This window comes from Notechis scutatus, chromosome 4 (genome assembly GCF_049901735.1).
Source record: "Notechis scutatus isolate UNSWTSFEM ecotype Mainland chromosome 4, rNotScu1.2, whole genome shotgun sequence".
Classification (NCBI taxonomy): Eukaryota; Metazoa; Chordata; class Lepidosauria; order Squamata; family Elapidae; genus Notechis; species Notechis scutatus.
In genome coordinates this window covers 141,822,618-141,846,090 of record NC_142012.1, presented here as the reverse complement: position 1 = coordinate 141,846,090, position 23,473 = coordinate 141,822,618, and the positions used below count along the sequence as shown (strand labels likewise).

General features: G+C 35.0%; 1 protein-coding gene across 1 annotated transcript; it reads left to right on the top strand.

Moving 5' to 3' along the window:
• The first annotated feature begins 123 nt into the window (after positions 1-123).
• Positions 124-23,415, top strand: CP (ceruloplasmin). The gene is made up of 19 exons (XM_026664852.2): positions 124-298; positions 5,436-5,680; positions 6,478-6,690; positions 7,552-7,725; positions 8,848-9,102; positions 9,882-10,062; positions 11,727-11,866; positions 12,542-12,682; positions 12,819-13,030; positions 14,471-14,621; positions 16,151-16,363; positions 17,176-17,380; positions 17,572-17,711; positions 18,440-18,568; positions 19,592-19,698; positions 20,434-20,650; positions 21,263-21,402; positions 22,083-22,246; positions 23,273-23,415. Exons 1-18 carry the CDS (start codon positions 144-146, stop codon positions 22,242-22,244), a joined length of 3,180 nt encoding a protein of 1,059 aa, XP_026520637.2. The 5' UTR covers positions 124-143; the 3' UTR covers positions 22,245-22,246; positions 23,273-23,415.
• Positions 23,416-23,473: the final 58 nt, after the last annotated feature.

Below are 23,473 nucleotides of genomic sequence, written 5' to 3'. Positions count from 1 at the left end.
AATCTGGCAGGGTTTCTTTAAACAAGAATTGTGCAACCTTCCCGGCTGTTGAAACTAAACAAAAGCTTGCAAAGGGGGAAATACTGAAGATATTTAAAGAAGGTATTGCTGGGTGAGTCCATTGGATTAAAACAACCTCGAACATGAAGCTGTCTGTGATAAGCCACTTGTTGGCTTATTATTTGTTCCAAGTCTCTGCAGTAACCAGAGAATACTACATTGGAATTAATGAAATTGATTGGAATTACGCTCCAGGAACAAAGAACATACTATCTGGGAAGCCCTTTTCAGAAGATGAGTAAGTCTCGACTTGTTTAATTGGGCTTATATTAAGTTTTCACATTTTTACTATGAACTGTTTATTTCTATTCAGCAATTACTGGATGCAATGAAGGGTAAGTGCCTGACATTTCAACTAACCATGGAAAAGATATTTCAGCCTGAAAACAAACTTGAAGAAAAAGTTTTGCCTGCCAAAATCTTACCACATATAACACTAAAGAGATCAAAGCCTTGTCTCTCTGCACCTGTATGTGATTATAATCTGACTTTTTCTTTTGTTTGCATTGTATATGATGCAGATTTAGTTCTGCAAAACAGTTTTATTACTAAGGTTCATGTGTTGGGGTTGGGAGAAAGAAGCACTTTCTGCTAACTGGATCAAAACCTGAAACTAGATCATCCTAAATATTTTGTACAGGTGTGGCATAAATATATAAATATGTTTATCGTAATCTAGAGGTATTTTGTTTTACTGCTTAGGGGAAGAATCAGTTACTTTTTCAGGCATTGCAATGCATTTATTATAACTTTCATGAGATATTCCTTGGAAACAATTTTCCTTGGAAGAATTCTACCATTTTATCATTTAAATTCATTTTGGAACTTCTGAAAGTGCTTTTTCTGAAGATCAAAGGTGCTCTTGGTGATGGTGCTGATCCTTGATTCTCAATCTTGGAGATATTATGAAGTATTCCCCAGTCAACATGGCAACTCTGGAAGTTAAAGTCCCTACATCTTTAAAGTTCCCAAGCTGAGAAACACTTCTAAAGTTGTTCAGGCAGAGAGGTTCTAGTGGTAGCAATGAAAAGCTATTCAATCTTTTATTTTTCAGTGTTCTTAAACAGAGTGGTAGGTAAACAGGAGGCATGTGGATGGGAAACAGCTATGATAGCTGGACTTCCTATAAAATGCCTGGAACAAAGCAGAGCAATTATAAAATATGGAATTCTAGTGAGAAGTTGGTACAGAGTATAACTAAAAGCTCTACTGATTGGTATTCTATTTAAAGATGAAGCAAAATGCTGGAGTAGAGTAGGCTGGCACAGATTAGGCTAGATTTTTTTTTAAATAAACCTAAACATTCAGACAAATATTTGCAGTGTTAAGAGAAACAGATTGGCCCCCAAATGTTCTCATATGATCATAATACTGATTTCCTCTGATGCTTTCTTAATACATTTCCTTTCCTCTTTACAAAAGAGGCTGAGAGGTAGCCTGCAAGCAGAGTCTTTGAGGACCTGGAGACAGGATGTGTATATTGTCATCCTCTCCTTCCTATGTTGATGTATGTTTTATTTCCTCCACTGTCTTTCCTCCATTGAGGTCAATAACCCAGTAGTCATGTTTCTGCAGAGGAAGTTGAAGTGCTGAAATAAATCTTGCCATTATATTTTAACTGAATAGTGTTTGAATGAAGAAAAATGATGCATCTGGCCTTTTCAAATAGTTAATTATATTTTAGATGGGATTCCTTCATATGTGAAGCCTGGAGTGATTACCTTTATTAATACACACATTTTTAAAAGGGGGAGGGGATATATTTCTTCTGTCTCAGCATAAAGGGAAGATAGGGTAGACGTTCTTAACAGCAGTGAAAGGTTATGTCACCACCTTGTAGACTCCACCTTTCTGATACCTGAACACTTTCTTTTAGTTGTGAGAATCAGAAAAGAGCAAGGATTATTTTTAAGACTAGCAAAAGATTTCTGATAAGTTAGAGTGAAGTTATTGAAGTTATATTGGATACAATTAAATGGAGGGAAAACCATTGTTTTGTTAAAACATTTTAAAAATATGGTTCATCTCAGGTTTAATGCATCAATAATAATAGGTAGCAATAACTCTTAAGCATTTCTAAATTGTCAAACTGATCTTGGCATTCAGTCTCTGTCACTTGGGGATTGTATTAATCAGCCTTATGTTTTCTGTTAAAAAAGTAGGTAAGGAGGAAATGGGAATTCAGAGTTTATTTTATTATCATCCAGTGGTTGTCCAGATTTTTATAACTCGGATCTGCTGTTCTAGCTGAGCAAAAGAGAACAAGTATGAAGAATGCTTGAAAAATATAAAGTAACAGAAAGGCAACAGTGACTTGAAATTCAATCTCTGACAAAAGTTAGAGCTTCCTCGTTGAGAATCCATTGAAGATTGTGTTACACTGCAGGAAGAAAGGCTTGTCTTGTCATATTCTGTATTTCATATTTTAATCTCTATTTAAATGCTTCAGCCTTCAGGAATCTTAGTAATAAGATTTATGTAGGTTTATTTTTAATGAAAGCCATTATCTTTGCAAAGAAGAAGGAAAAGGTTACAGTGCCCTTGTCAACAGGAAATTATCTGTACAGTTCTAGAAAGTCCATACATGCATCTCTAATGTAATTAGTGTCTCATAAAGCTTCTGAAAAACAAGATTGTTAATGATTTTTACAAGGCAATATTGGTTTTCCTTTGAAACAGTACAGTCCTCTGCATCAGTTGAGGCTTCAAAGCAACTCATTGGTTAATTGAGAAAATCAAATCTGCTAGGCATTCCCAAGATTGCTGGGAATCAAACTCTGAAATGAAATAACATGTAAATGCTGTGATTTGTGGAATTGTTGAACAGAGACAAAAGTTAGTGATTGATAGAGTTAAGAATTTAGCCTGGGGAGGAAACAAAATGACTCTGAAAGGTAAATCTAGTGATCAAGGTGCCAGAATAGTACAATGTTCATTGTGTTCAATTCAGGCACTCCCGATGTTCATTGAATAGTACAATGTTCAATTCGGGCACTCCCATCTCTTCTGTTGTGCTTTTCAAGTGGTAACATAACTTCTAAAATGATGGTGCAATGCAGTTAAAACACACACCAATGTCTAAGTGCAATAATGGAAGTTATAGAGCATAAGACAGAGACAAGACAAAGTAATCAGATCAAATTTTGAATGAAGAAAACAGGATTCTCAAATGCATGGTTAGTCAGGCATGAACAAAAGCTACTACCCAAACTTTCATCCAGTGCTCACCTGTAAATTTTTATTTTTCAATCTATAGTGCAGAAGCTAGTTAAAATTGGCTGCTAAGCTTTTGCTGTTAAATAGCCAGAACCCACAAACTTGAACTTCCCTTCTCAAAAAGAACTTAAACATTTAATGCTGTCCATTTATTTCCAATTTGCACAAGTATGCATACTGCAATCAAAAGGCAAGTGAAAATTACTGTTGTACTGCAATACAGTGCTTCTGTTACTATTTCCCAGAACCAAACTCTTGTATGCTGCTTGTGATAGAATATCTTATTTCTTCTTCCTTTTTCTCATTTACCATTCTCTTCTCTTCCCCATTATTAACAGCAGAGATGTAGACAACTCATTCAACAAGGAAATATAACTATAAAAAAAAGAGTGAGCCAAGCATCAGAAAGCAATTAATTGCTCATATTTCAGATATGACAAAACCTTATGGGCACCAACCCAAAGTAACAAAAAAAAATATCCCAAGTACTCTAGACAATTTACATACAACAACATCATTTGTGTTAGCTTATCTCAGAAATGGTATTTGGTGCACATGTTGTACAGTTGGATTTATCAAGACATTAAAATATAACAAACACCTATTTTGTCAAACAGTTCATTAAATGTTGACTCCACTGTAGTAACTTACTCTAAGAGTTGGTCCTCAGACCATTGTTTAAACAACTGCAAGGGGACTTCCTTGTCAGTGAACAGAGGGACTTTTGTAGGATCATAGGTAAGCAGAGAATCAGAAAAAAATTACATTTCTCCATTCTAATGTGAAAATAGCTGATTTGCTAATATACTTGCAATCCTATCTTTCTTAATAAACTTTACCAAAGAGAATTGTGTGAGAATTGAAAACAAAAAAATAATTTAGTCAGGTAATTGCTGTATATGGCTATCATATCTGTACTGAAAAAAATCTGGATGACCATTACATGACTGCCACGAGACAAACCTCTATTTCTTGTTGCTTATTTACTTGATACAGCTGCCTGTCTCACTATCTGTGCATAAGTTACAAATATTAAAACATAGAAAGCCTATCACATAAAACTCAGGGCTCCCAAATTTTCTTTTTTAATTCACCCAACAAAAAACACTCAATAACAACAGAGCTCTTCTATTCACCTGCCAGCAAGATCTCCAATGCCTTGAAAAAGGCTAACAGAGTGATTCAGATTTTTGCAGATTAGATATGATATCTCAGAGTAAATGTTATCCATGTAACAAAGATAACCTTGTTCTGATACACAGAGTAAACTAGATTTCCTTCTTTAAATACTTTGGATGGAGACAATTAAGACATACAAATGTGTAGAGTTGTAATTGCAGGAATGTTCCAATCTCGGATGGCAAACCTCAGATAAAGAATGTTTCCAAGCAAATACAACTCAGGTAAACAAAGTCACTAATCTAAAGGAGGATTAGAGAGAGGAAGTAAACATATGTTAGACTTTAGAGATAATTAATTGTATGGATTACTGTGCTAAACAGTAACCAAAGTTAAGCAGTAACCAAAGTTAACCAGTGATGGAGGATAACTAAAAATGTGTATAAATGCAAGACTAGACTCCAATAAAGATCATCATGATTCAGTTGTTCATGATCAAACAACTCGACTGCCTCGTCATTACAGCACAAATGCTGGCGTGAAGTAGATAGCATAGGGTCTGTTGTGAAGTATGAATCTGTCAAAAGAAGCAAATGTAGTTGTACAATTCTAGTCACCTTGTTAAGGAAACGTGAAGAGTAAGTGAGTTGCACCTGATTTTTACAACCTTTTCTGCCTTTGATCTTAAGTAAATCACTGCAGTTGTTAAGGAAATCATGCCGCTGTTAAAGCAAATTCAGCTTCCCCCATTGACTTTGCTTGTAAGACAACTGGGAAGATTGCAAATGACTATCACATGACTCTGGGATGCTGGAACTATTGTAAACACATGCTGATTGCCAAGTGCCTAGATTTTTATCAAATCACTGTGCAGATGGTGCAAAGATGATAAGTGTGAGGACCGGTGCAAATCTCTTTTTTCAGTCCTGTTGTAACTTTGAACCATCATTAAACCAATGGTTGTAAGTTGAGGACTACCTGGTCTTGTAAATAATACATTAATTTGCATTGATATAATTATCTATATGTTTTCATTTCAGGAAAGCTAGTGTCTTTCTGCAGCAAGGCCCAGATCGTATAGGAAGCACGTATAAAAAAGCTGTGTATGTGCAGTACACAGATAACTCATATAGTTGTGTCGTGGAAAAACCACCATCTCTGGGCTTCCTGGGCCCCATTATCAAAGCAGAAGTTGGGGACTCTTTTGTCATTCACTTAAAAAATTTTGCTAAAAGAGCCTACAGTCTACATCCCCATGGTGTCAGATACACAAAAGAAAATGAAGGTAAGATTTATGCACTCTTATAATAAGGCTTCAGTTGGGTGAATTCAGAATTCTTTTGGAAAAAAATATATGAAAATTGTGTTGTATCTTGTGAAGAATGCATTTGTTTCTAGCCACACTACTCTGCAGATCTCCACATATCAATTCAACATTTACATCACTTGGATTTATATGACATCTTTGGATATACACCTGAAAGCATAAGTAGAGTACGTAACACTGAGATTGTCAGCTCTAGTTCAGTCCTGGGATTTGATCTCAAAGTTCTCTGCTTATATGTATAAGTGTAGAGCTTTCAATGTAATCCAAAACAGTGTTATCTTTAGTGTATTTTAATACTGTTAATGTTCTGGTGTGCGCATATAATCCATAAAACAAATATGTCAACCCATTCTAATGTTTATTTATAAATAAGTCAGGGATGGGCCTATTCCCATGATCCCATGTGAATCTTGTACATTGAAAGTATACTTTAAATAATATTTACTTGATTATAGATTATTTTTGCTTTTTTATTTCCATCAATGGCCAACTTTGAAGGAGAGGAAAATCATACAAATACTTTTACTTGATTTCAGTAAGTCTTTTTAATATTTTGTATACCTACAAACATTCATATGTAGGTATATGAGTGCGTATATTTGATCTACATGCAAATACATAAAAATCTTTCTGAAGAAGTCACAGATATTATTTAAAATCACAATTACTGCAGGACAAATTAAGAAATAGCACAAAAATGTAATCAGAAGGAATAACTACCATATATAACATGAATAATGTTTTATACTTCCTAGGAGCTTTCTATCCTGATAATACCAACCATTCACAAAAGAAAGATGATGCTGTGCAGCCAGGAGAGCAGTATGTTTATAAGTGGCATGTTACTGAAGATCATGGTCCAGCAGAAGGAGACAGTAACTGCTTGACAAGGATCTATCACTCTCATATAGATGCCCCCAAGGATGTTGCCTCTGGACTTATTGGAGCTTTAATCACTTGCAGAAAAGGTAAAAATATGACAATAAAGCACTGAATCATAGAGTGGGGAAGTCTATAGAGGTTCACAATCATCCAGTTCATAGTTATTTTTTTCCCAAAAGGCAACTGGTTTTTTGAGGTGGAGGAGGAAGATGACATTTTGCTTCTCATCCAAGAAGCTTCATCAGTTGTGATGGTGGGGGATGGAAGGATAGGTTGGCTTAAAAAAAAAAAGCTCCTTTGAGGCATAGAGTTGGGAGTTTGGGACAATATATCCTTCTCTTGTTTGGTGCAAGAATCCAAATCCAATATTCCAGAAAGCAGGCTGGCTAGCTTCTGCTTGAACACAGCTAATGAAGAGAAGCTCAGATTATCTCTGCCTAACTGGTGATAAAGACATATTAGATATTTTAATTGTAGCAAATGAGAGACAAGGCATTCTCTGTTCAACTACAAGTGTGCTGTTCAAAATTTCTTTGAAATTTCAAATGGAATTTCTGCAAAACTCAGAAATTGTAATTATATTTTTCATTTTTCATTGTTTGTAATAATTAAAGGCATAAGAATTCAGGAATTCTTTGGGCTGCATTAATTTTCCATATTCTACTCACTCATTACCAAGAAACAGAATTCAAAAAGTTGGAGTTTTATGAATGACAAATTGGTCTTTCCACATATCCCTACCTCATCTAGTGTGATGAAGGTCATTATTTTAATGCAGCTTTCTGTTACCTTATGCCCTCTTGTTAGGAGTACAACTGTCAGGGGTGATGCGGTTGGAGAATACTAAGAGTTATTTTCCAGATGTGCAGATGGCATCAAGTTAAAGAAAGCAATTGAAATAATCATTTTCATTGGGAAATGGTCTTAAAACTTTATTGTCCCTTAAGGCACCTTGCAGAATGGAAAAGATAAAGATGTTGACCGTGAGTTTGTCTTGCTGTTCTCTGTGATGGATGAAAACTTCAGCTGGTACTTAGATGAGAATATTAAGAAATACTGCTCTGAACCTGACAAAGTTGACAAAGAGAATGAGGACTTCCAAGAAAGCAACAAAATGCATTGTAAGAGCATCTTTCAGAATAAGTTTTGTTCTTTTATGAACTTTGTTTGCATGAATATTCACAATACCTGTTGGGTTTTAGAGAAACTTAACCAGGTTTCTGCAATTTTCTCCCAAAACCACCCAATTCATGAATATGGAACTCTATGTTTGTGATAATGAATAATTTTACATAGTTCCATGTTCTGTCTCACCTTTCTTCTTTCCCGAAAGATGAAAGAGTACAAACTCACACAAACACAGGGCAGGCAAGCTGGCTCGGACTTCACAGAGTTAATTCTTTGGAACTGATAATGTCCTTGGCATTCCAACACGCTCTGCCTGCCAAGTCCGAACTGATAACAAGTAAAAAGCTACTTCCAGAAAATTACAAGGCAGACCATAAAATCATTCACAAAGAAAACCTGAAGCAAGATTAAACTTTGTCCCGTACAAAGTTCCAGCTGACAACACACCCACTTTTATCCCCTGTGGGGTGTGGCTCAATGATTCAGCTCACGCTCTGACCCTCCCACGCCTCCTACGTTGCTGCTCACGTTTCTTCCTACGATGCTGCTTGGGATCAAGCCAACATTCTTCCTCTTGACTCCCTGTCAGGGGCTGCTCCGATATGCCTTCCTCCTGATTAATCTTAGGCTGTTCCTCTCAGTTGTCTGATGAAACCTGAGGCATTATCAGGGAGGAAGGCATTGCCAGAGAAGAAGGTCCTGGGGAGGAAGGCATTCCCAGTTCCTCCTCCTCATCTTCCAAGCCCTCTTCCTCTGACAGCACAGGCTCGGGAATCGGAGCCACAACAGTTCCACAAATTTTTGCACAATGTCTTAATTGAAACATATAAACAGCTCTTCATTTCTGCTGATATTTCTTTTATGGCAACTCTTAAAGCTAAGCAAATATAGCTCTGCTTGGTTGATAAATAGGACATATTTGAAATGCCATTCATGTAAGTTATAAAATATAAATGCAAGATGTACATATCATTACCACCATTGATAAAATCAATTTAATCAACATTTCTATCCAGTGGGAGAAAATTTTGTTTAATTTCACCAACCTTGATTGATATTAAAGGTTTGTTAGAGCCAGTATCAGTGATATTTCTCTTCCTCTCTCTCTTTAAAAGCAATCAATGGATATATGTATGGGTATCTTCCCAATGTCACCATGTGTGCAGAAGAGAAAGTGAAATGGTATCTTTTTGGCATTGGCAATGAAGCTGATATCCACTCCGTTTATTTTCATGGGCAAATATTGACAGAAAGGAAGCATCGTGTCAACACAATCAGCCTTTTCCCAGCTACCTTTGTGGATGCTCTTATGGTGCCCAAGAATGATGGTGAATGGTTGCTTAGCTGCCAAGTCAATGATCATATAGAAGGTATGAAATAAATGGCTGTCTCCTGTTTTCCTAATGAAGACTTCCACAAAGCTAATTTGAAAGTAGCTTCAGAATTGTATGATGTCACTAGTTCACAAGCTGAGCACATTTATTTGGAATATTCCTGTAGTGTTTCTCTTCCCCCCTCACCCATCTCCTGGTCTTTCAAATTGGAAAGGTGGAATTTTAGCATATATATCCTGCAAAAAATAAAACCCTGCAAAGTATTATGTGATGTTCATGACTTACTATGGATACTAAAGTTGGGTTACATATCTTGAAAAAGTAAGCTAATACTTTATTCTGATCTGAAGAATCCAGGGACATAGACAGATAGAGAAATAATAGATAATAGACAAACAGACAGGCACTGAAATAATATCCGTACTGTTTTCTTCAGTATAAATAAATAATTCAAAATCCCAGAAGTCATTTCCTAATCATGATGAAATATATGTCATGTCACGACAGTGCAAATTCCTCCCATTTGTACTTGTGTCATGTATCTCATGTAAATATATAAGAGGTAAAGTTGTGTTGCAAAGAACCTTCGGTTACTGAATTATTTCCTATATGAGATGTTCTTGAAACTCTGCATAAGGCTTTCATTGTCTAGATGTCACACAGTGAAAATTATTCCTGTCTTATATCCATTTGGTTTCTGGCTTCCTTGTTATGCATTTTTGAGGGATAGGAGGAAGTTTAAGTTTCTTAGTCTATGGACTTCTTGATTATAGAGAACTTACATGATCAATGATCTTTGTTTTCCTTTTCTTCAGGTGGCATGCAGGCCATTTTTAAAGTGAAAAACTGTGTGCATCCTTCTCCAACTGTCAAGAACCAATACCACACTACCCTCATTACCACAAGATTCTATTATATTGCAGCAGAGGAAGAGGAATGGAACTATGCCCCATCTGGATCAAATGAATTCACAAGAGAACCCTTAGATCTAGATGAGTAAGTGATGATTTTTTGCAGGCAGCCAAACTATTTCATATAAAACATTTTGCTGGCATTTACTAACATCCAATTGTAAGAGTAGATATGAAGAGGTCCAAGCTAGTACACATTTTTTCTTCAGTGCAAAAGCCCTGTTATCAGCTCCTGGTATACTAGAAAGCAGGGGGAACTTTGTGTCTGAACTGATATTATATTGCAATAGGATATTTTGGAGGAATTCTTTGTAACTTTTAAGCCAGTGCCCTTCTCTATAGAAAATTGAAGGAAATTGATGAAGTAACTTTTAATTATTTAGTTGACTTTTAGAATAATGAATTTGATGTCCTGTTGATGAATGAAAGGATACATAAAACAATATCCAGAGCTTAAAATGAATTTAATGCAAGAATAATAACAACAGTGTCTCATATAGTCTAGATCAGAGGTGTTAAACTGGCGGCCCATGGGCCGCATGCTTCACATGCAGGTCACACCGACCCGAGCTCTGTGAGAGGAAAAACATCATGAAATATCATGTGATGGCACCGTGGCACTGAGAGTTTGAGACTTGCGGAGTAGATGCCTCCGAAAATCTTCAGTAAATATTGGTTACTATCAGTTTCCTGTTGAAGATCCAACTTAAGAGTTGAAACATTAATTCACATAGTTTGGTCTTATCCTATTAGTATTGCTTTTTAGGCTGATATGAATAGGACTATTAATATTTCTCTGGCTACATTTTAAAGATGCTATGGCTGTATCTCTAGTATTTGGAATGCAGTAAAATTTCAAGAATGTGGATGTTTGATAAACAGGACTTAGCTAAAGATTTATTATATACAACAGAAAAAGAAAAAGCTATACCAGATTTGCTGGTGGTGATACATGCTATTATTATCTAGAATAATTTTTGGTTTTGGTTTTGAGAAAGGAAAAAGAAAAAGAACAAGATGGTAAAAGTTGAATTAATTTATTTATGACATAATTTACAGCTTTTTTTGTATTTTCTGTTGCTATGTATGTCAGTTTTATGGTTATATTAACCATTTTAATACTGTTATTCAGGGGTGGGATTCTACCAGTTTGCACCTATTTGCTAGAACCAGTTGTTAACATTCTAAGCAGTTTGGAGAACCGGTTGTTAGAAGAAATTACTGGCCTAATCCTGTAAGGAAAGCAGGAAGGAAACATTCTGGTGTTGCTTTACAGAAACTGCCTCTCTGTTAACCCTTATTACATTCTTGGCAGGACTAGACTTCCTGTCTCAGGAACTTCTCTGGAGTTTTTTTCCCCTCCTTTGGTGGTACTTTGCTTGTGTGGAATGACCATTCAAAGTTACAATGGCACTGAAAAAAGTGACTTTTGACTGTTTTTCACACTTATGACTGTTGCAGCATCCCCACAAGGAGATGTGTGCCTTGGTGTGAGTGATATTGAGTTGGCCACGCCCACCAACTAAGCCATGCCCACAGAACCAGTTGTTAAAAAATTTGAATCCCCCTCCTGTTATTGTATCTGTACTTTTTATTAGTTTGAATATTAGCATTCCATTAAAAATTCTGAGAAAAAGCACTAATAAAGGATAGGGGACAAGACCAAATTATCAATTCCCTAACATATGTAATACCTTTCTTTCTGCTGCTATATGATTGCAAACATTGAGGTGCTTTGTTTTGTTACAGGGATGCCAAGACATTTTTTGAAAAAGGCAAAAATAGAATTGGTGGAACTTATAAAAAAGCTCGTTTTTTTCAGTATACCAGTGACAAATTTACTAGACGCTCTTTCGGGCCTCATACTGAAAAGCATCTTGGACTCTTGGGTAAGTCTATGTTATAATTTTGCAATTTGCAGTTTACATGAACTATATAACAATACTGTGAATTGTGACAATATGTATGTGTCTGAAATCTTCTGAAAATGATCAAGGATGCAAGAGGGCCTGCACAAATGCTATGATAGTAAGAGCTATTAGTACAGTACAAATTACAAGATACAACCTGGATAGATCATGGTTGAACTGAGACTTCTAAATCCACAGTAACATGTAAGACTCAGCAAAATCTGTATATGTTATGTTGCACTGATATTAAATGCATGATTGCCAGTATGCTGAATATTTGAAACACAAGTGGAAAATGGAACATGGTTAACATCTTCACCTAAAGTTAACATTAAAAAAAAAAGGAAGCAGCTAACTAGGTAGTTAGCTCAGTGGGTAGATGAATAAGCTATATAGTCTCTTTGGGGTTCAGTTAATTTTCTGGTAAAGCTACAGATGTAGCCATGTAATTTTTGGGACAACAATCCCAAAGTGTTTTGCATTATGTTTTTCTAGATATTTTTTTTTTTTTAACTTCAGTTTTGGCTACCACCTGAGTATTTGTCAGGGCTCTTCTACTAACTATTATCCGGATCCAACCCAATTTAGCTTTTAGAGATCAGTGAGTACCAGTCACAAACAAGAATGAAGGTTGATTATCTCTCTTTTAACTAGGACCGATCATCAGAGCAGAAGTTGGTGATTTTATTCAAGTAGTCTTCTTCAACAATGCAAGCCACCCATTCAGCATTCAACCACATGGCCTGAGTTATACCAAAAGCAATGAGGGCTCTTTCTACCACACTCTGTCTGGAGGTAAATGCATGTATGTTAATATACTCTATCTGTGTAAGCATAATATTAATTAAAGAAATCAACCAAATGTCCTATTATATTTAAATTGGTGGAGGATTGGTGATTTCTTACCATTTCAATTTTGAACATACTGCAGGTACTCCAAGTCCAGGCTCACATGTGAAACCTGGAGAGAAATTCATCTATGAATGGGAAGTGCCAGAATCTGTGGGCCCTACAGCAGATGATCCAGATTGTCTAACTATGCTGTATTATTCAGCTTCAGATCCAATCAGGGATACCAATTCTGGCCTGGTGGGCCCACTCTTGGTCTGCAGAAAAGGCATAATGCCTGCTTCATGGAAACCGGTAATGAAAAAAAACTAAAATTACCAACCTATTCCAACTATCTTCCTCCCCTTCCTGAAGTATGAAAGAGGTGCATTTTAGAGGACATATTTATTGTATACATTGATATTATAAATTGTGCATTCTTTCTTATTAAACTAATGTTCATAACCGAGCAGCTTATCACTATTTAAAAAGTGTATATATTAATGCACATATTCATCACTGTGACTTCCATCTTCCGGCCTGCTTCATATGCTAACATGGGACAATTTGTTGAACAACTTCAGAGTAGAGCAGGCAGGCATAAAACATCCAGCTAGTGCCCCAAAAGTGTCTTGGTTTATATTCCTCTTTAGACTGCAAAAACTAGAGACTCACCAAACACTTAATGAGATGTTTCGTTTTCTGCATAATGGAGAAAATGTTTCATAGGCTTTGCAGTATTTACGTCTCAGGATGGCTTTCTCGGGATGACAGCAAATTATCCAATGGTGATGTTATTTACTGCACTAATTGAATCTTTTGTTGTTTCATGCACATAATTGAATTCCATTGGTAATGTTGATTTTAACATTTTGTTGAGTTTGCCTAATGAATACATTTGTAGAAGTTTATCGTCAGTTAAATGTTTGAATAGTCCAAGTAATCGGTTTGCAGTCACTGGAATGCCATTAAAATCATCCAGTAGCTACAGGCTAGAAAGAGGACCTAATAGTAATAGTAATGAAATTATCCTTTGTTGGCATTCTGAAGTATTTAAAAAATTTTAAATTAGAAATTATATACTTTAAAAGTAGCTTAAATGTGCATCAACATCTCTAATTGACATGTTGTTGATGAAGGCAGCATTGTTTTAAATAATTAACCAACTCTCTGGTGTCTAGAAGAAAATGGCATAATTTCAGAGCAATAATAAATTAATCAAGACCCCAAAATGTGTCTTGGATAAAATACCTGCAAAAGAGATAAAGCTGGACAATCACTGCTTTCCTCTGCAGGAAAAGGTCTCTTTTCATAAGGAATAGATCAAAAACAGAATAAGACAATTATTCATTTTCTTACTGTGTCCCTTCCTGGCTAGGAAAACCCATTCAAATCTTGAAAACTCTGACTGATTTTATCACTGTAACAATATTTGAATCTTTTTTAACGAAATAATTTGGCTTTCTCCTAAGCCTTTAAATGTTATTTTTCAAATACACAATTGAAGATTTTTTGACCTTTAAAATAATTCTTACTTGATCTTTTTAAAGATCATCTACAGCAAATCCCATCATAAAATTGTTTTTAATCAAAATTGAGCTTACATACCACATTAGGTTGTTAATCATCCAAGAAGCTTCTAAATATTTATAATTATATATAAACTCTTATTAGTTGCATAATAAACATAATTTTATTATAAGAGATAATCCCATTTATTGATTTTATTCTTTTTCTGTCTTCTCTTACCCATAGGATAATGTAGACAAGGAATTTTTCCTTCTTGCAACAGTATTTGATGAAAACCAGAGCTGGTATTTAGATGACAATATCAATAAATTTATAGAACATCCTGAAGAGGTTGATAAAGAGGATGAGGATTTTCAAGAGTCCAATAAGATGCATTGTAAGTATTGTATATAGACATTTACATGCTCATAATACTACGTTCTGATTGGACAACCACTACCGCCTAGCGATTGGTGGTTAACAACGTATTATGATTGGCCGCCTAACGGCGGGAGGTTTAAAATGATGCCATTGGTTGTGAGCTGCGAGCAGCCACTATAAAAGAGGCTGCCGCGGCTCGAGTTTAGTTGAAGTTTACTGACTGTAAATAAAGAGCTGATTTCAACTCCGGTCTCCAGTCTACTTTGTTCTGGCGATAGAACAGTAAGAGTTTGTGTTTTGTCATATTGTTGAATATAATAAATTAGTTAGCTTTTAAAAACTGTATTCCCCATTTGAGATGAAAGGAAAGAGCAATGCTCATACAACAAACCTCCCACTAGTTTTGCAAACATCAGGAACTGAAGGTCTGATGAATGGAGATGTATATAAAATATAGAGGCAATTACTTAATTAAATCATTTCACTGCCTAAGTACTCTAGTTCATGTCATGGTTTGCATTGAAAAGGTATTTCAAAATAACATAACAAAAATTAGTGCTTTGAATTAGAAGCCATAATTAAGATTTGGTCACTAGAACCTCTCCTACTCAAAACCTCGATCTCAATATAATGACATTGCTCTATGAGAATGAATATACCCAGTGGACATATGGTAGGATGTAGAGTGATTGTTCAAGAAACAGAAAGAAAAACAAGGTTTGAGCAATGAGAATGGAATGTAATAGCTGGAATTTTTAACAGAATTAGTAGTCTTTTATTATAGGTGTCTATCAGTGGTGGAATTCAATTTTTTTTACTACCGTTTTTGTGGGCGTGGTTTGGTGGGTGTGGCAAGGGAAGGATACTGTAAAATCTCCAGTCAGAGGTGGCATTTGCTGGTTCTCCAAACTACTCAAAATTTCCGCTACTGGTTCTCCAGAACTGGTCAGACCTGCTGAATACCACCTCTGGTCTCTATTTGATATAACTTTTATTTAAAAAAAAGAGAAATATTTAACTCTTCTAGGGACAATATTTCCAATCATTATTAATATTCCAGCATTATTATGTTATTCTTTAATTTATATTTTGGACATTATCAAGAAACTCAGAGATTTTACATGTAGTTCATTAGGTATTATTACATTTTTATTTCTCAGACAAAGGCCTGGATGTTATCTCATTCACTTCCACAATACTTTACACAGGAAAAAGGTTTTATGGATTGAACACAAATATGTAAAATGACCATATCTAGACTGTAAAAAAACCAGATGACTATTAAATAGCTGTAAGAATTAAGGTTTGCTGTATCTCTTTTTGTTGACTAAATATTGTGTATATTTTTGGAGCCTAGTGTAATAAACCTAATAAAGCAGAGATCAAAAACGAAAAAAAAAAAATACTAACTGAAGCCACCTACAATTTCATTTTCTATTGAGGATCTTGGTGATAAAGGATCATGTAGGTGATGCTTTCTGTTTTGTTAATTGTAGTATAGTAGTAGTATATTTTTTATTAATTTCCATGCTTTTTATTTTGCAGCTATAAATGGATATATGTATGGAAATCAGAAAGGCCTTGAGATGTGTCTTGGAGAGATAGTTTCCTGGCATTTGATCAGCTTGGGAACTGAGGTTGACATTCATGGAATATATTTTTCAGGAAACACTTTTGTGACGAAAGGGACTAGGAAGGATACGGTTAATCTTTTCCCACACACTTCTGCCACAGCTGTTATGAAGCCTGACTCACAAGGTGAACAACATTTACTGTTTATAAAAATCCTCCCCAGATATTATTGTGGGGAGTCCAAATATACCTTTTTCTAAGGTTTTCCCAAATGTGGAATGCCCTATTTCCAAATCATAAATTTGATTCTCTGATCCTGTCTTGCACTCTTAATCCATAATCCAAGATTTTCCATTGAAAAGCTTATTTTCATGAGCTTTTTTCTGAGAAATCTATATTGCAGTTCCACAAACTCCATGGGCCCTTAATGGAGTCCACAACATAGCTGAAAGAAAGAATATTATATTTGAGGAATATGTGGTGTCTTCTTGAAATATGCACTATGACTTGTGACTGGGGGAGAGTCACCATCACAATTTTTTTTAAAAAAATTAAGCTGTTTTTAAAGTTATTTTAAAACCCTTTAACCTTTTTAATCTTGTTAAAATAACAGGTTATCTAGGAAATAGTTTGATGGAACACTAAGAACCACCAATTGGTTTCTTGAGAAATTTAAACTGTGTTGTGAGGAAATATTCTGATTCTCTTTGCCAAATGTGAAAAGATGCAGCTGTTTTGTTGTGAGTCAAAGGGCCCTAGAACCACAGAATGATATTTCACCGCCTTCCTCACACCTTGTTACTGCACCAGTCTGCCACCCTCTGGAGATATAAGGGACGCAACTCCCAAAATTCTCAACTATCATAGGGTGAAGACCAATTTACTGTTTTGAAAATGATGCTATAATGTAGGTAAGATATTGCATCTTTTGGATGTGCCTGAGGATTTTTTCCCTTATTTTCTTGCTTCAATTAGTTGGTTCATATTTTTTTCTCCAGGTCTTTTTGAAGTGGCCTGCCTCACAACAGATCACTACACTGGTGGTATGAGACAAATGTATGAAGTAAAGAGGTGTGGTTCAACAGCAAAAGATGAGCAATACACTCATCAGAAGACCTTCTACATTGCAGCCATAGAAGTTGAATGGGACTATTCCCCTAACAGGACATGGGAACAAGAGAGACATCAGTTCCATGATGAAAGGCAAGACAGCACTAATAAAAATAAAAATAAAACATTAGAAGACCTTTTCTTCTATGATGTGTCCAAATTTGTTAGGGAATTATGACTTGGGTCTATTGCAATAACGTGGTGCATTCTGCATTCTTAAAATTTTGTTGGGCACAGAACTTTATGTGTGGATATGTGAAATTTGACTTCATTTTTTCTTTTAGTCCAGGAAATCCATTCTTAAACAAGGGAGATAAATTCATTGGGTCAAAATACAAGAAAGTGGTTTATCGCGAATATACTGACCAAACATTCAAAATCCCTAAAGAACGGAATGAAGAGGAAGAACATTTGGGAATCTTAGGTATTGGCTTGAAGAATTTCAGCAAAGATCTGGATTTTTATATTACAGTGTATTATATTTTACAATGCAATCTTCAAAATAACAATTTTGGAAATATTTTGCATGACTGTAGCTTATGCAGTGATTTCAGGATTGAACCAATGGCTCAAGCCAGAAGTTTTCAATATCTACATAGAACCCTTTTATTTATGTATTTGTTTCAGAATCCTGACACCTGGGTTGATTCTAATAGACTCTCATCATCTTTCAGCAACTGCTGCTTTTATATGTGCAACGACTTATCTATCTATACCTACTTGCTTATTTATGTTAATATAATTATGAATAAATACCCCCTTGTGACCTTTGTGAAGATTCCAAACACATGTCATAATCAAGCAATACTAGTGTGCATAAAATGTTGATTAAATTTCATATCAACCAAAGCTGCTACTGAAGTGAACAAGGCAGAGCCTCTTCATTTGAAGCTACACTGTAAGTGTAGTTAATCTAAGTCCTGGAAAAATAGTTGGTTCAGTTTAGATATAATGCTGAAAATCAAGCCCAACTTTATGAAGAGGCTCTATTAGTTTCAGATAAATACAGTTCTTTCTTATGTCCCAGGAACTTCATATTTACCTTCATATGTTTGGAGGCTTCTTGCCTCTTCAGGTTTCTTTTATGATTGTTTATGGAAGAAATTTTATTTTACTTTATATTTTTATATACTTATTTTTACCTCTTCAAAGGTCCTCTGCTTCTTACAAATGTTGGAGATAAAATTAGAATTGTTTTCAAGAACATGGCCTCTAGGAGTTATTCTATCCATGCACAAGGAATAAAAACTGAGTATCCATTTGTAACAGAAACAAATCCAGGTACATTAATTCATTATATCAGTCCTGAGTTGATAATGAAAAAGAAAAAAAAAGATGTTGAAAAAGTTGCATTTTTAAATTGACCTAGGCTCCTTGTGGCTTTGTGAATAAGTCCATATTGTTTTCTGGATACTAGAAAACTCTTTGCATTTTCTTCTTCCAGAATGTTTTCCAGAATGTTTCCAGAATGTAGCCTATGTTGTTTCATGATCTGTAGTCAAAGAACTAACCAAGTTCAACCCTTGGTTAGTTATAATTGAACTTGCAGTATATTCAGTTGAAAGACTGTAACATCATAATCGTATAATTCTGTTGATTCCATTTTGGTATCAATTGTAATGACTTATAAAAGTTTGGATTTGGAGTTTATTGAGTTTTCATGGAAAAGTAATTTATAGGGTTTTTTAAAACATTCTATTTGTGTACCTAAATGCAAATTGTACGAGACAAATGTTAATGCTATTCTGTGCAGCTTTTCCTTGATATCTACTCAAAAGCATGGATTTGATTCGTTATTTTGCTATTTGAAAGAAAAAAAAATACTAGTATCCATATTCATATTATTTTTGATGTACAGTGTGCATACTGCGCATCTATCCATTGAGGAGAAATAGCCACATGCATTCAATGGGACTTTATCTCAGCTAGGACTGCAGAAAATTGTACACCTTTAAAATTGTCCTAAAATGTCTAAATCACAGGTTTCAGCTTTGTTTTAAGAAAATTAGCTTTGAATAAGTGCTTTAAAATTTATGATCACAGAAGGTGTCACAGAAAGACAAAGGGAAACAGTAGACAGTCCATCCTATTTTGTGTGGGAGGAAATTAAAAAATAACTATAAATAGTAAAACAGAAAACCAGCTCCTTTTTTTTAGCTTGTATTGCAAAACTTTTCTCCAATAGTGCAAGATTGCAAACTTTATATAAAAAGGACTTCCATTGTTCATTTTTAAAACACTGATTACAAAGGAAAAAACAAAATATAAAAATAAATCCATGTCTACAATGTATGTTTCATTCAGGTGCAACCGAGGAGTATATCTGGAAAATCCCAGCAAGATCTGGTCCTGAGGAAAGAGATTCTACCTGTATTCCCTGGGCATATTATTCCACTGTGGATAGAGTTAAGGTAAATTCATAGTGACTATGGTTAAAGTTGTTCTCTTTTCTGGGATTTCTACTGTAGCTCAATATTTTAGGTACATTAACAAGTACAACATTCTATAATTTTGTAATAACTGGAAGATTAACAAAGGCAGCTGGTCTGGCCTTGCAGATCTCATTGATTCTGGAGTGGAGATTTTTTCTAACAGGAGAGATGGAGATTCTGTGCTGATTACTTTATTTCGATAGCTAAAAATTCAAATGATCTGCAAGCTGATGTAATGTGAGTCAAGGAACACAATGAAAAAAAATAGGACTACTTTTAAATATTGAGGTCAACTAGTGACACCAGGTATAGTAACCAATCTTAGAAACAAATTGAGTGCTCACTTGAGAAATAATGACTATCTCAAATCATCATATCTATCATATATCATATCTCAGAATTACCAGGTTTCTAGGGAAATTCCAGTTCAGCTGTTTGTGAGAGAATAAATATTATTTTCGGATTTACATTTGGAACTGTTTTAATATACATTACTTGATTTTTTGGGAGGGGCAACTTAAAAGTACCACAAATGTTAGCAGGAAACACATTTCTATTTAAAATGAATGTTAATATAAAAGGATGGATCCACATTAAATCATGTATAGGTTCCATAAAATCAAATGAAAAGCAATATATACATGTGGCTATTTTGACATACTGTCCTAGTGATGGTACAAGGTGATCATTATTATTATTATTATTTTATTTCAGGACCTAAATAGTGGATTAATAGGAACACTTGTTGTCTGTCGGAATGAAGTTTTTCCTCTAATTCAACACCCCAAACTTCTGCAGTTTGCTCTTCTTTTTCTGGTGTTTGATGAAAATGAATCATGGTACTTGGATGAGAATATCAAGTTGTATTCCACCAATCCAGGAGATGTAAACAAGGAAGATGAGGAATTCATTGAAAGCAATAAAATGCATGGTATGCTTGGATACAGAATTCCAGTATTTTGGAATAACAATTACCACACATCACTTAAAGTGGCACTACATAATGCATAGATGGGCAAAAATGCATTTTTGTATTCTGTGTCACACCCATGCATACGCACACACAAACACACACGTACACACTAGCAGTGGAAAACTGCAGTATTTGTAAGATTGTGATAGACAACATAAAGATATTGGTGAACTTGTTTCGCCTGAGTAAGGCAGTAGCCCTCCACAAGAATGTTGGTTTCTTATGTGACCTACTGGGCCTACTGTCCTGACATAAACACCATATAAACACTATGGTGCCAACTATACTAAGCTCAGTCTATTGATATCAGAGACAAAACTCTGCAACTTAACCATTGATTCTTGAATGCATATCATGGAGGATTGTCCAAGGGTAATTAGAAGGATTTTTAGATTGCTCTGATCTTTGACCTCAAATTGAGTTAGCGGATCACCTCTAATTATCTTGGGCAATGATTTCGGTTAAGCTTTTGATAGGCTTGGTGTTTGTACTAAATTTATTAGATTGATATGTAGCTCAGTAACTGGAAATAAACAGCACTTCTATAACAAATATTTTTTTTTCCTTTAGCCATTAACGGAAAAGTGTTTGGAAACTTGCATGGTCTTACAATGCATGTTGGAGACAAAGTAAACTGGTACTTGTTAGGAATGGGGAATGAAGTTGATATGCACACAGCACATTTCCATGGCCATAGCTTCGATTACAAGGTAAAAATAAGTGTTTTTAAAGATAGAACTAAAAAGAAGGTACATACCTAGCTAAGAGATAAAGCACTGTGTCGGACAACTGAACACACAAAACTTTCTTAAGTCAGATAACTAACTCAGTTAAACTAAGTCTGCCCATTTTGGCTGGCCATTGTTTTATAGTTTCCAGCTAGGGAACTGAAGTGGCGACTTTATCCTTCAATTTTACATTTCTTTCTCTTTCCTCCCTTTGTGATTTTAACCATGGAGCAAAATATATTCTATTTATCTGGTAAGGATGCATGTTGTCTAGTAAGTGCCCTAACATCCATAGGTAAATTTGGAAATTGTATACGGATTCAGTTGAACTTTTTGACAAATGCATGAAAAAAGTAGTGCCATTGTCTAGTATTTTTCCAATAATCCAACTTCCATATCTGCAGTATTATTTTTCCCTTGAGGACAGAACACACTTTGGTCCACTTTCTACTAATATTAATTGGCTTTAAGTATGGTAGTAATTGAAGGTCTGTAATCATAGATGTTTAAATGTTTGAGTTTTCTTAAGTTAGAAAGTACTTTATGTTAAAATATTTAAAATATTATGATGCCCTTTATTCATGTTGTTGCATTCTTCCAATGAATTAATTAGTATTAGAAGAACTACATAAATATATCGTTATTTTTTCTCTCTCCAAAAGTACAATAGAACTTTCCGAGGAGATGTTTATGATCTGTTCCCTGGGACATTTCAAACTGTTGAGATGTGGCCAAAATATCCCGGGACGTGGCTACTGCACTGTCATGTGACTGACCACATCCATGCTGGCATGGAAACTACTTACTCTGTGCTCCCAAATTAAAGGTAAATATTAATTTGCTTGAAGGAGAAAAAACTATGAAATGCATCAGTTTTTCCACCCGATGCAATTCAGCTTTGAAAGTCATTTCCTAGAATCTATCTGCAGTATAGCCAATGCAGTGCCAAACAGGTATTTTAAGGATGACATCGTGGTGGCTGGGAAAAATTGACCCATAAAATGGCCAGTGAAAGGAAGTATAATTTTACTTATCCAACTTTTTTTCTGGATTTTATCTCCCTCGCCAAACTACAGAAATCAAATAGGGGTTTTAACTTGGGAGTCTGCAGTTCAAGTCCAACGTTTTAACCCCTGCAACCATTATCTCTCCAATGAAGGTGTATGTTTGTTCAAGTAAACTGGTAGAGTTTTTAATCTCATAGTGCTGATTAGCTGTATCTCTTTAAAATTTGCATATTTGCATTTGTTTTATTCTATTGGAAGAAATTTGGATCTCTGCTTTCTTTATTAACACACACATACTTCTATCTATCTATCTATCTATCTATCTATCTATCTATCTATCTATCTATCTATCAATCATCTATCTATCATCTCCTAAGGTTGTTTCCATTGCCATTTTGAAAAGGAGTGAAACTGTGAAAATAAGTAATACCCCATGTCTTGAAATAATAGCAGACCTGGATAAAGCTTGCTAGTTAAACTGGTGTCTGCAAACGAATAGCTGTCTTCTCTTTGAACTTATTCACAAAGTCAGGTTTCAGAGGCTACACTGTATATGAAACCTGATGAACTGATATTCATGAGGAGTTTTGGACTACAGAACTTATAGTTCAAAGCCATGCCAACTGGGAGTTGAACACAAATATTTGCAGTATACCACCTTACCTAGTTTTAGCATAAACAAATACTTTTAAAGCACTAGTTTCTTAAAATTCTAGTCCTTGTTATATGAATGAAAGGGGAAAAATGAACATACTTTGTGGCTATATTAAGAATATTAAAGTATATATTAGCTAAAACTACATTATTTTTTGAAAGCACTGACTTTTACTTTCTATCATTTACAGCAGTGACAACAGACAAATGAAGTTATGAACTTCAGCCGAATTCTTAAATTGGAAAAATGGTTCTACTGTTATGAGCATGACTCTAAATATTGACAGATTTTTTCCCCAATCCCTACTGATAATTAAAATAAATTTAGAGTGGATGTTTTTGTATGGAAGCTTAGTTATGATTGATAGATTGTTATTTTCTATTTCTAATTT